Source organism: Coregonus clupeaformis, chromosome 3 (genome assembly GCF_020615455.1).
Source record: "Coregonus clupeaformis isolate EN_2021a chromosome 3, ASM2061545v1, whole genome shotgun sequence".
In the NCBI taxonomy this organism is placed as follows: Eukaryota; Metazoa; Chordata; class Actinopteri; order Salmoniformes; family Salmonidae; genus Coregonus; species Coregonus clupeaformis.
Genome location: NC_059194.1, coordinates 37,905,669 through 37,918,400, shown reverse-complemented (window position 1 = coordinate 37,918,400; position 12,732 = coordinate 37,905,669). Strand labels below are relative to the sequence as shown.

At 44.1% G+C, this 12,732-nt stretch overlaps 1 protein-coding gene across 1 annotated transcript in view; it reads left to right on the top strand.

Annotated features, from left to right (window-relative positions):
- LOC121545033 (microtubule-associated tumor suppressor 1 homolog A-like) overlaps nt 1–12,732 on the top strand; it is a 90,318-nt gene that overhangs the window by 45,012 nt on the left and 32,574 nt on the right. The window contains exon 4 of the mRNA XM_041855382.2: nt 8,610–8,824. Within this exon, the coding sequence (XP_041711316.1) occupies nt 8,610–8,824 (215 nt within the window). The remainder of the gene's footprint in view (nt 1–8,609; nt 8,825–12,732) is intronic.

Sequence of the window (12,732 nt, the reverse complement as noted above, 5' to 3'; positions counted from 1 at the left end):
GCCAGTGTGGGCTTGCTTCCCCAGTGATGTCACCACTCCACTTATAGCGGCTGGCTAATTATAGTGTACTGCATTGTCTGTTTGGTACGCCGCCAGATTCAAGATATACTACCCTTTAGTATTATTACTCTTCACCAATACCACTGAACAAAAATAGAAACAACAATTTCAAAGATTTTACTGAGTTACAGTTCATATAAAGAAATCAGTCAATTTAATTCATCTCATTAGGCCCTAATCTATGGATTTCACATGACTGGGAATACAGATATGTATCTGTTGGTCACAGATACCTTAAAAAAAAGGTAACTGTCAGTATTTGGTGTGACCACCCTTTGCCACATGCAGCGCAACACATATCCTTCACATAGAGTTGATCAGGCTGTTGATTGTGGCCTGTGGAATGTTGTCCCACTCCTCTTCAATGGCTGTGCGAAGTTGCTTTATAATGGCGGGAACTGGAACACGCTGTCCTACACATCGATCCAGACCATCCTAAACATGCTCTATGGGTGACATGTCTGGTGAGTATGCAGGCCATGGAAGAACTGGGACATTTTCATCTTAAGGGAATTGTGTACAGATCCTTGCGTCAAAGGGCCATGCATTATAATGCTGAAACATGAGGTGATGGTGGCGGATGAATGGCACGACAATGGGCCTCAGGATCTCGTCACTGTGTCTCTGTGCATTCAAATTGACATTGATGAAATGCAATTGTGTTCGTTGTCTGTAGCTTATGCCTGCCCATACCATAACCCCACCGCCACCATGGGGCACTCTGTTCACAACGTTTGAATGGCACGAAAATGGTCCTCAGGGTCTCGTAATTGTGTCTCTGTGCATTCAAATTGACATTGATAAAATGCAATTGTGTTCGTTGTCTATAGCTTATGCCTGCCCATACCATAACCCCACCGCCACCATGGGGCACTCTGTTCACAGCGTTTACATCAGTAAACCACTCACACACACGACCGGGATTCATCCGTGAAAAGCACACTTCTCCAGCATGCCAGTGGAGAAGTCGGTTACGACGCCAAACTGCAGTCAAGTCAAGACGCTGGTGAGGATGACGAGCACGCAGATGAGTTGGACGTACTGCCAAATTCTCTAAAACGACGTTAGAGACGGCTTATGGTAGAGAAATGAACATTAAATTCTCTGGCAAGAGCTCTAGTGGACATTCCTGCAGTCAGCATGCCAATTGCACGCTCCCTCAAAACTTGAGACATCTGTGGCAGGCAGTGTGTTGTGTGACAAAACTGCACATTTTAGAATGACCTTTAATTGTCCCTAGCACAAGGTTCACCTGTGTAATGATCATGCGGTTTAATCAGCTTCTTGATATGCCACACCTGTCAGGTGGATGTATTATCTTAGCAAAGGAGAAATGCTCACTAACAGGGATGTAAACAAATTTGTGCACAACATTTGAGAGAAATAAGCTTTTTGTCCATATGGACAATTTCTGGGATCTTTTATTTCAGCTCATGAAGCATGTTGCGTTATATTTATGTTCAGTATAAACTGCAAGCAAATGTCATCGTTTTTTGCCTGCCTCACCACCTACAGTGTATGGAATTGGGCGCATTGAAAACCACTTAAAGCCTGAATAACCCTAACAAAAAGCCAAGACCGATAACATTTAGATATGGCTTCTGCCCCCATCCTCAGGTGGACCATTACAGTTGTTTTGGTGTGAGGAATTTAGCCTGGAAAGGCTCCTATGACTATATCCCCTGTTATGCATCATGCCTGTGGAATGTAGGGCTCCATCTGTAGAGCTGTAGTGCATACCACAACCTTATGAATAGGCCACACATTTGGTTGGGCTCTGTTCCTGTAGGTCTGGTGTTTTCCTTTTTCCTTCCAGCATTAGGTAAGCATTTGAATGTGTTGCAGGCAGACGTATCCCTACTACTGCACAGTCACAGTAAGTCAGATAAATATTTGTTTAAATTTGTTTTTTTATCTAATTTTTGCTGCTCACTTTCCTCCCATGGAGAATGGAGCAGGTGTTGAGCTGTGCAACGTGAAGTCTTCGGCTAACATAATTACACCACACATTTATGTAATGCATCAGAGCCAGTGCCTTGTTTCACGGTGTGATATGCTATCTTTGTGATAACCCCAAACTCCCTTGCCAGGGTCCCCTATCCTAGACTTGTTTCTGCAGACTTGAGCTGGTTATTTACAATATCCAATTTCGAGCTAATTCTAGATGGACTACAAAGAATGCAGCGAGAAACAGTTGTCATGGCTGACTGGTTGGCCTACACATGACTGATGGGTACACATGATAAAGAGCCTCAAATTCCCCATCCTCCTGAAACTCTCTCTAAACTGTTACAGGAAGGTTTCCATCATTGAACATATTGCATAAGAAGATTCATATTCTATGACACATGCCGACAGAAGGGCACCAAGAGCTGGAACTATGCTTTAATACCCATCCATCCCTGCCAGTGGCGACCCATCATTCAGGGCAGTTGGGGCACCCCTGTTTTGAGCCCCACCTTTATTGAGTTAATAAAGCCGCATACAAGCATGGTCTCTTTCTTGCGTAAGGCAGCTCCAAAATGCAGGTGTTTCAGCCTAGCTCAGTGCTTTCTGTGGTGGAGGGGCAGCCAGCAGAATATACAGAGCATAGACGTTGGTAACCTTCTCTAGTTGCGGCGTGATTGGCTCAGTGTTCTGTCACTCATGGTGACACTACGTCACTGCAGAATCTACAGGGAGAGCTAGCAGTTCAAGCCCCATTGGGTGCTGCCATAAATTTACATTAGAAGTGCCCATCCAAGAAGGCTCAAGGTCATTGGCCACAGATAAAATTACGTCAAATCACATTATACAGTTGAAGTCGGAAGTTTACATACACCTTAGCCAAATACATTTAAACTCAGTTTCCTGACATTTAATCCTAGTAAAACTTCTCTGTCTTAGGTCAGTTAGGATCACCACTTTATTTTAAGAATGTGAAATGTCAGAATAATAGTAGAGAGAATGATTTATTTCAGCTTTTATTTATTTCATCACATTCCCAGTGAGTCAGAAGTTTACATACACTCAATTAGTATTTGGTAGCATTGCCTTTAAATTGTTTAACTTGGGTCAAACGTTTCGGGTAGCCTTCCACAAGCTTCCCACAATAAGTTGGGTGAATTTTGGCCCATTCCTCCTGACAGAGCTGGTTTAACTGAGTCAGGTTTGTAGGCCTTCTTGCTCGCACACGCTTTTTCAGTTCTGCCCACACATTTTCTATAGGATTGAGGTCAGGGCTTTGTGATGGCCACTCCAATACCTTGACTTTGTTGTCCTTAAGCCATTTTGCCACAACTTTGGAAGTATGCTTGGGGTCATTGTCCATTTTGAACACCCATTTGACCAAGCTTTAACTTCCTGACTGATGTCTGGAGATGTTGCTTCAATATATTCACATATCCGTGCTTCACGGTTGGGATGGTGTTCTTCGGCTTGCAAGCCCCACCCCCCTTTTTCCTCGAAACATAACAATGGTCATTATGGCCAAACAGTTCTATTTTTGTTTCATCAGATCAGAGGACATTTCTCCAAAAAGTACGATCTTTGTCCCCATGTGCAGTTGCAAACCGTAGTCTGGCTTTTTAATGGCGGTTTTTTAGTGGCTTCTTCCTTTCTGAGCGGCCTTTCAGGTTATGTCGATATAGGACTCGTTTTACTGTGGATATAGTCATAAGCTTTTAAAGCCATGACATCATTTTCTGGAATTTTCCAAGCTGTTTAAAGGCGCAGTCAACTTAGTGTATGTAAACTTCTGACCCACTGGAATTGTGATACAGTGAATTATAAGTGAAATAATCTGTCTGTAAACAATTGTTGGAAAAATTACTTGTGTCATGCACAAAGTAATGTCCTAACCGACTTGCCAAAACTATAGTTTGTTAACAAGAAATTTGTGGAGTGGTTGAAAAACAAGTTTTAATGTCTCCAACCTAAGTGTATGTAAACTTCCGACTTCAACTGTATCTACCATAGCTTTGATTGGACTGATCATGTTAATTTCAAAATCTTAGATAGCAAGCTAGACAAGCACTCATCATCATGAATCACATCGACAATCTACTGGCAAATCCGTTTCAATCCTTTTTATATGAAGATAAATTATTGATAAAAGGTAATTGGACAAAAACATTACACAACAAGTCAGAAATCTCAAATTCAACAATAAGAATAATATGCCATTTAGCAGACGCTTTTATCCAAAGCGACTTACAGTCATGTGCGCATACAATGAGTGGTTTGAAGGAATCAGTGGTTAACTGCAAGCGTTGCAAAGCAATCACTGTTTTGCTTCGCCTGCCTGCTATTTGGTGGAGAGGGTGTGTGGTCCAAGTCTGGGTTTAAAGATTTAAAACATCTGAAATGGTCTCTTTTCCAAGCTTAAAAGGATAAACATTCACTCGCAACACCATGGTTGAAAAGGTTGAATACATTGGCCATGCTGTCAATCAAGCATGACGTCTGCCGAGTTCAAAACAACTGGAAACTCGGAACTGGGAAATCTCAGACTTCAGTGAGTTCCGACTGGGAAAATACATCTTGAACAGTCATCCACCTCTGGCCTGCTAGCCCCCCTACCTCTACGGAAGCACAGTTCCCGCTCAGCCCAGTCAAAACTATTCGCTGCTCTGGCACCCCAATGGTGGAACAAGCTCCCCCACGACGCCAGGACAGCGGAGTCACTGACCACGTTCCGGAGACACTTGAAACCCTACCTCTTTAAGTGCAAAGCTAGCCACTGAATCGATTCAGCCAGTTCGCATCTGTCCCAACGGAGAGAAAGCATCTCCAAACATTACAGCTAGGTCGTTCCAGCTATTGTTTAGTTAGCTATCCAGGTAGCATCAAGCTAGCTACATTTCGAGTACAGTAGCTACTAACTACCTAACGTTAACGCTTCAGATAATGAGGTTAGAAAATGTCGTCAACCTTCTTTTCAAAATGGTTGCCAAATTCATCCACAGAGAGGGAGGAGGGAGGGGGAGGCGGAGGAGGATTCAGCAGGGAGGAGAAGGTGGCAAAGAGCTTCCTAGGGTTAGAGGCAGAGGCTTGACATTTAGAGTGGTAGAAAGTGGCTTTAGCAGCAGAAACAGAGAAAGAGAATGTAGAGAGGAGGGAGTGAAAAGATGACAGGTCCGCAGGGAGTCTAGTTTTCCTCCATTTCCGCTCGGCTGCCCGGAGCCCTCTTCTGTGAGCTCACAATGAGTCGTCAAGCCACGGAGCAGGAGGGGAGGACCGAGCCGGCCGGGAGGATAGGGGACATAGAGAGTCATAAGATGCAGAAAGGTAGGAGAGGAGGGTTGAGGAGGCAGAATCAGGAGATCGGAGGGAGAAGGATTTAGCAGAGGGAAGAGATGATAGGATGGAAGAGGAGAGAGTAGCGGGAGAGAGAGAGCGAAGGTTGCGACGGTGCATTACCATCTGAGTAGGGGCAGAGTGAGTAGTGTTGGAGGAGAGCGAGAGAGAAAAGGATACAAAGTAGTGGTCGGAGACTTGGAGGGGAGTTGCAGTGAGATTAGTAGAAGAACAGCATCTAGTAAAGATGAGGTCAAGCGTATTGCCTGCCTTGTAAGTAGGGGGGGACGGTGAGAGGGTGAGGTCAAAAGAGGAAAGGAGTGGAAAAAAGGAGGCAGAGAGAAATGAGTCAAAGGCATACGTAGGGAAGTTAAAGTCACCCAGAACTGTGAGGGGTGAGCCATCCTCAGGAAAGGAATTTATCAAGGCGTCAAGCTCATTGATGAATTCTCCAAGGGAACCTGGAGGGCGATAAATGACAAGGATGTTAAGCTTGAATGGGCTAGTGACTGTGACAGCATGGAATTCAAATGAGGAGATAGACAGATGGGTCAGGGGAAAAAGAGAGAATGTCCACTTGGGAGAGATGTGATTCCTGTGCCACCGCCGCGCTGACCAGATGCTCTCTGGGTATGCGAGAACACATGATCAGACGAGGAAAGAGCAGTAGGAGTAGCAGTGTTTTCTGTGGTAATCCATATTTCCGTCAGCGCCAAGAAGTCGAGGGACTGGAGGGTAGCATAGGCTGAGATGAACTCTGCCTTGTTGGCCGCAGAACGGCAGTTCCAGAGGCTGCCGGAGACCTGGAACTCTACGTGGGTCGTGCGTGCAGGGACCACAAGATTAGAGTGGCAGCAGCCACACGGTGTGAAGCGTTTGTATGGCCTGTGCAGAGAGGAGAGAACAGGGATAGACAGACACATAGTTGACAGGCTACAGAAAAGGCTACAATAATGCAAAGGAGATCGGAATTAAATTAACTAAACATCTGGGAAAGCAAGAGAGTGGGGCCTCCCTCACTTACGTTTCACTGAAACACTCAAATATAACTCTCCCAACTTCCACTTTAGAAATTACAATTGTTGTAAACTACAGCGGTTCAATGTTTTCAAGGGAACAGACTCCAACTTAGTTTATTCAGCTAGCTAACTTGGTACGGTATTCTTCCGTGAAAACCGCCCAGGGCACCGAATCCTATGACGCCATAACCAACTGGTATGCCAGCCTCCATTATCACGGTTTAGCACCAATACTCGGTTACAACAAACCACCAACAGTGTGTTAACACGCCAAACAGATCATTTGTGTCCGTGTCTAACGTTGTGTAAAGTTTTGGGTTAGTTTTGACAGTTTGAGTGAGTACGTTGTCAACTTATTCAGCCAGTTAGTTAGCTAGCTAGAATAGATAGCATACTAGCTAGCCATTGCTCTCTGCCAACGAACCAACCCCTCCTCCCACGGCACGAAACACACAGAGAGCCAAGCTAACGTTAACTAGTCACCCATATCCCGAATTCCCCTTGAACGACTCTGGTTACCAGTATGTAAAAACAAAACAAAAAGAAATGTAGGTTATAACTTACCCTTAGTAGCTACTGTTAGCCAGTTAAGTGCAAAGCTAGCCACTGAATCAATTCAGCCAGTTCGCATCTGTCCCAACGGAGAGAAAGCATCTCCAAACATTACAGCTAGGTCGTACCAGCTATTGTTTAGTTAGCTATCCAGGTAGCATCAAGATAGCTACATTTAGAGTACAGTAGCTACTAACTACCTAACGTTAACGCTTCAGATAATGAGGTTAGAAAAACAGCTGAATGGTAGGTAGCTAGCTGGCAGAATTACAGGTACTCTTAAGCGTGAAATAACATTGGAAACAACTATCCACAGTTGCTAATAGTTACCAGTAGCTACCCGCTAGCTAGCTTTATTGGTCCAGGTAGTGGGTTAGCTAGCCTCGTGCTTCACTGAGCTCAGACGAATACAATACTTACCTACAATAACCTACAATAACTACCTAGATAAACTACCTACAATACCTAACTACAATACCTACCTACAATCTAAATACATGGTTTAAGCTTTACTTGAAACCATATAAGAAGCCAAGCTTACCTCCCGCTTAGAGAAACACAACCTCACCCCATCGCGTCCAGACGAGGTTTATGTCATCGCCATGGTAGCGCCAGCCAATGGACATCCTCATGGGCTGGCTAGGCCAACTGCTGGCCATCTACACTGGCACTGGCATCTACGCTGTCTGTACCAGGAATGTGGCACGGCACGCAGTGAACAACCAGAGCCATGGTGGACCTTTGCTTGCCTTGGTTAGTTTATACTGTAGGACTGTTTACGTTACAGGGTAGATATGAACACTGGTCGAAGAGAGGAACAGCTGTGGTGGTGAGCAGTGGGCATTTTGCTTTGTGTTACAAAGAGGTAGTAGTAACAGCAGCATTTTCATGTTCAAACTGTAAAATGGTGTACTGTACAGTCCTACTGTAGCAGATATATGTTGCATGTAGGACAGAAGTGAGTCAGTATTAAGACATTCCTAGGGCATGACATTGATTTCAGCCAAATGTGAAAGTGTGTTTTTGATAACTCATGGTTATGTCTTTGTCTTGCCAATTGGGCAATGTCCTCTGTACTCTGCCAGAGACTGGCACTGAGTAATCTATCTTTTGTATTATGCATGTGACTTTCCAATGCAGTATGTCATAACAGGAGCTTCAAAAAGGGTTTTGATGAATAGTCCTTATTTGCCTCTGCACATCCAGGGTTTTCACTTCTCTTATTTCTCTTTTATCAAAACTGACAGAATTTGTGGAAGTCCCTCACCGTCAATGACATTTGATTTACCAAATTTTTCAGTAAGCAACCCTGAAATGTCATATTGAGAAATTAAACTAATCCAATAAGCACAATTGAGAGTAGCAGGCACACATTAGTTTGTGAGTCCCAGCGCTAAACCCACTAGCCGTCTCAGCCCCTTTGTTAGACGGTGTTGTATTGCCATTGTTGGTCTAATGCTTTGCTTCTACGATAAGAGACGAGACAAAGCAACACATTTCCCATTAGAAGATACAGTTCCACAAAACTAGCTGTGATTTCCCTTCTGCTGTGAATCCTACTGACACCCTGCAGTGAGCTTGCCCTATTCGTGTGAGTGGTTGGAGAAGGAAGAGGGGCTTCTTTGATAAGATGCAAGACAAAACACATTAAGGAGATGCAAACCATTAAACCACATAACTAACTTCCATTCCCCCCTGCAGTGTGCTCGTCCCAGTCGTGTGACCGGTTGGAGCGGGAGAAGGCTGAGGTGCGTGGAGCGTTGGAGGGTGTGCTCCAGATGATGCAGGAGCAGCACCAAACTGAGCTGTCCCAGCTGGAGGAGAGGCTCAGAGTGTTCTACCAGGCCGAGTGGGACAAGGTCCACCTCACCTACCAGGAGGAGGCCGACAAGTGCAAGGCCCTAATGGTGCAGCAGGTACCGTAAAGCTACTGGATGCATCACAAATGTCACCCTATTCTCTATATAATGTTACTACTTTTGTCCAGGGCCAAATGCTACTCTATTACCTATATTGTGCATTACTTTAGACCAAAAGTAGTGCTCTAAAAGGGAATAAGGTGCCATTTGGGACGCAGATACAGACTGAGTGTATGCCAAAAGGCTAACACTGGCTCCGTTCTTCTCCTTGTCCACTGAAATCACAGAACGAACTGTAGAGGTGAATTCAAATATTAATTGGCGTATTTCAAACTGACCTTTTGTGAGGTACTGCCGGGAACTAGTTCTGTACGATGGCGAGTGGTGGGGTTGATTAACCAGAATTGGAGGATCCTCCATCATTGTTTAAATCTCCAGTTTGGGAAAATATTGGCTTCCCAGTAGATTACAACAGCAATGGACAGAGAGTTGTGGATAAGACGTTAACAGTATGTCGCCACGCTCAACGAGAATAGCCTATGCAGCTGCCAACACCTAAAATATGTTGACATACAGTGGGGGAAAAAAGTATTTAGTCAGCCACCAATTGTGCAAGTTCTCCCACTTAAAAAGATGAGAGAGGCCTGTAATTTTCATCATAGGTACACGTCAACTATGACAGACAAAATGAGGAAAAAAAATCCAGAAAATCACATTGTAGGATTTTTTATGAATTTATTTGCAAATTATGGTGGAAAATAAGTATTTGGTCAATAACAAAAGTTTCTCAATACTTTGTTATATACCCTTTGTTGGCAATGAAACAGGTCAAACGTTTTCTGTAAGTCTTCACAAGGTTTTCACACACTGTTGCTGGTATTTTGGCCCATTCCTCCATGCAGATCTCCTCTAGAGCAGTGATGTTTTGGGGCTGTCGCTGGGCAACACGGACTTTCAACTCCCTCCAAAGATTTTCTATGGGGTTGAGATCTGGAGACTGGCTAGGCCATTCCAGGACCTTGAAATGCTTCTTACGAAGCCACTCCTTCGTTGCCCGGGCGGTGTGTTTGGGATCATTGTCATGCTGAAAGACCCAGCCACGTTTCATCTTCAATGCCCTTGCTGATGGAAGGAGGTTTTCACTCAAAATCACATGATACATGGCCCCATTCATTCTTTCCTTTACACGGATCAGTCGTCCTGGTCCCTTTGCAGAAAAACAGCCCCAAAGCATGATGTTTCCACCCCCATGCTTCACAGTAGGTATGGTGTTCTTTGGATGCAACTCAGCATTCTTTGTCCTCCAAACACGACAAGTTCTATTTTGGTTTCATCTGACCATATGACATATGACATTCTCCCAATCCTCTTCTGGATCATCCAAATGCACTCTAGCAAACTTCAGACGGGCCTGGACATGTACTGGCTTAAGCAGGGGGACACGTCTGCACTGCAGGATTTGAGTCCCTGGCGGCGTAGTGTGTTACTGATGGTAGGCTTTGTTACTTTGGTCCCAGCTCTCTGCAGGTCATTCACTAGGTCCCCCCCGTGTGGTTCTGGGATTTTTGCTCACCGTTCTTGGGATCATTTTGACCCCACGGGGTGAGATCTTGCGTGGAGCCCCAGATCGAGGGAGATTATAAGTGGTCTTGTATGTCTTCCATTTCCTAATAATTGCTCCCACAGTTGATTTCTTCAAACCAAGCTGCTTACCTATTGCAGATTCAGTCTTCCCAGCCTGGTGCAGGTCTACAATTTTGTTTCTGGTGTCCTTTGACAGCTCTTTGGTCTTGGCCATAGTGGAGTTTGGAGTGTGACTGTTTGAGGTTGTGGACAGGTGTCTTTTATACTGATAACAAGTTCAAACAGGTGCCATTAATACAGGTAACGAGTGGAGGACAGAGAAAACTCTTAAAGAAGAAGTTACAGGTCTGTGAGAGCCAGAAATCTTGCTTGTTTGTAGGTGACCAAATACTTATTTTCCACCATAATTTGCAAATAAATTCATTAAAAATCCTACAATGTGATTTTCTGGATTTTTTTTCCTCATTTTGTCTGTCATAGTTGACGTGTACCTATGATGAAAATGACAGGCCTCTCTCATCTTTTTAAGTGGGAGAACTTGCACAATTGGTGGCTGACTAAATACATTTTTTCCCCACTGTATTTACGCTAACATCACCCCAGTATACCGGAGCAAGACCAAAACTCAAAGAAACAACAACACATCTCCCTTCTGCATTCAAGCAGCCCTTGGCAGCTGAATCTGACCAATTTAATCAATTTTAGAATAAGGCTGTAAGGTAACAAAATGTGGAAAAAGTCAAGGGGTCTGAATACTTTTGTTATGTTACAGCCTTATTCTAAAATTGATTCAATTGTTGTTTTTCCTCATCAGACAATACGCCATAATGACAAAGCTTTTTTGAAAATGTTGCTATTTTATGAAAAAGAAAAAACGGAAATATACATTTACATAAGTATTCAGACCCTTTACTCAGTACTTTGTTGAAAAACTGGCAGCGATTACATCCTCGACTCTTCTTGGGTATGATGCTACAAGCTTGGCACACCTGTATTTTGGGAGTTTCTCCCATTCTTCTCTGCAGATCCTCTCAAGCTCTGTCAGGTTGGATGGGGAGCGTCGCTGCACAGCTATTTTCAGGTCTCTCCAGAGATGTTCGATCGGGTTCAAGTCCAGGCCCTGGCTGGGCCACTCAAGGACATTCAGAGACTTGTCCCGAAGCCACTCCTGCATTGTCTTGGCTGTGTGCTTAGGGTGGTTGTCCTGTTGGAAGGTGAACCTTCGCCCCAGTCTGAGGTCCTGAGCGGTCTGGAGCAGGTTTTCATCAAGGATCTCTCTGTAATTTGCTCTGTTCATCTTTCCCTCTATCCTGACTAGTCTCCCAGTCCCTGCCGCTGAAAACCATCCCCACAGCATGATGCTACCACCACCATGCTTCACCGTAGAGATGGTGCCAGGTTTCCTCCAGACGTGACGCTTGGCATTCAGGCTAAAGAGTTCAATCTTGGTTTCATCAGACCAGAGAATCTTGTTTCTCATGGTCTGAGTCCTTTAGCTGCCTTTTGGCAAACTGCCAGCTGGCTGTCATGTGCCTTTTACTGAGGAGTTGCTTCCATCTGGCCACTCTACCATAAAGGCCTGATTGGTGGAATGCTTCAGAGATGGTTGTCCTTCTGGAAGGTTATCCTATCTCCACAGAGGAACTCTGGAGCTCATTCAGAGTGACCATTGGGTTCTTGGTCACCTCCCTGACCAAGGCCCTTCTCCCCCGATTGCTCAGTTAGGCCGGGCGGCCAGCTCTAGGAAGAGTCTTGGTAGTTCCAAACTTCTTCCATTTAAGAATGATGGAGGTCACTGTGTTCTTGGGGACCTTCAATGATGCAGAAATGTTTTGGTACCCTTACCCAGACCTGTGCCTCGACACAATCTTGTCTCGGAGCTCTACGGACAATTCCTTCGACCTCATGGCTTGGTTTTTGCTCTGACATGCACTGTCAACTGTGGGACGTTATATAGACAGATGTGTGCCTTTCCAAATCATATCCAATCAACTTAATTTACCACAGGTGGACTCATATCCAGTTATAGAAACATCTCAAGGATGATCAATGGAAACAGGATGCACCTGAGCTCAATTTCGAGTCTCATAGCGAAGGGTCTGATTACTTATGTAATTAAGGATACTGAATACTTTCCGAATACTACTTAGCTGTATTAGTTGTATTAGTAGTTTTAGCAGTAATTTTTATTAGTTGTAGGCCTATTAGTAGTTGTACAACAACTTTTTTTGCTGTTAATGTTTCTTGTTATTGTTATTATTATTTAATTGTTATTATTATTAGACAGTAGCTGCCACATTATTCTTGTAAAGTATTTTCTATTTTTTCAATTTTTTGGGACATTCGTGAAAACAAGATGGTGCATGTCAAGAGATTTTACC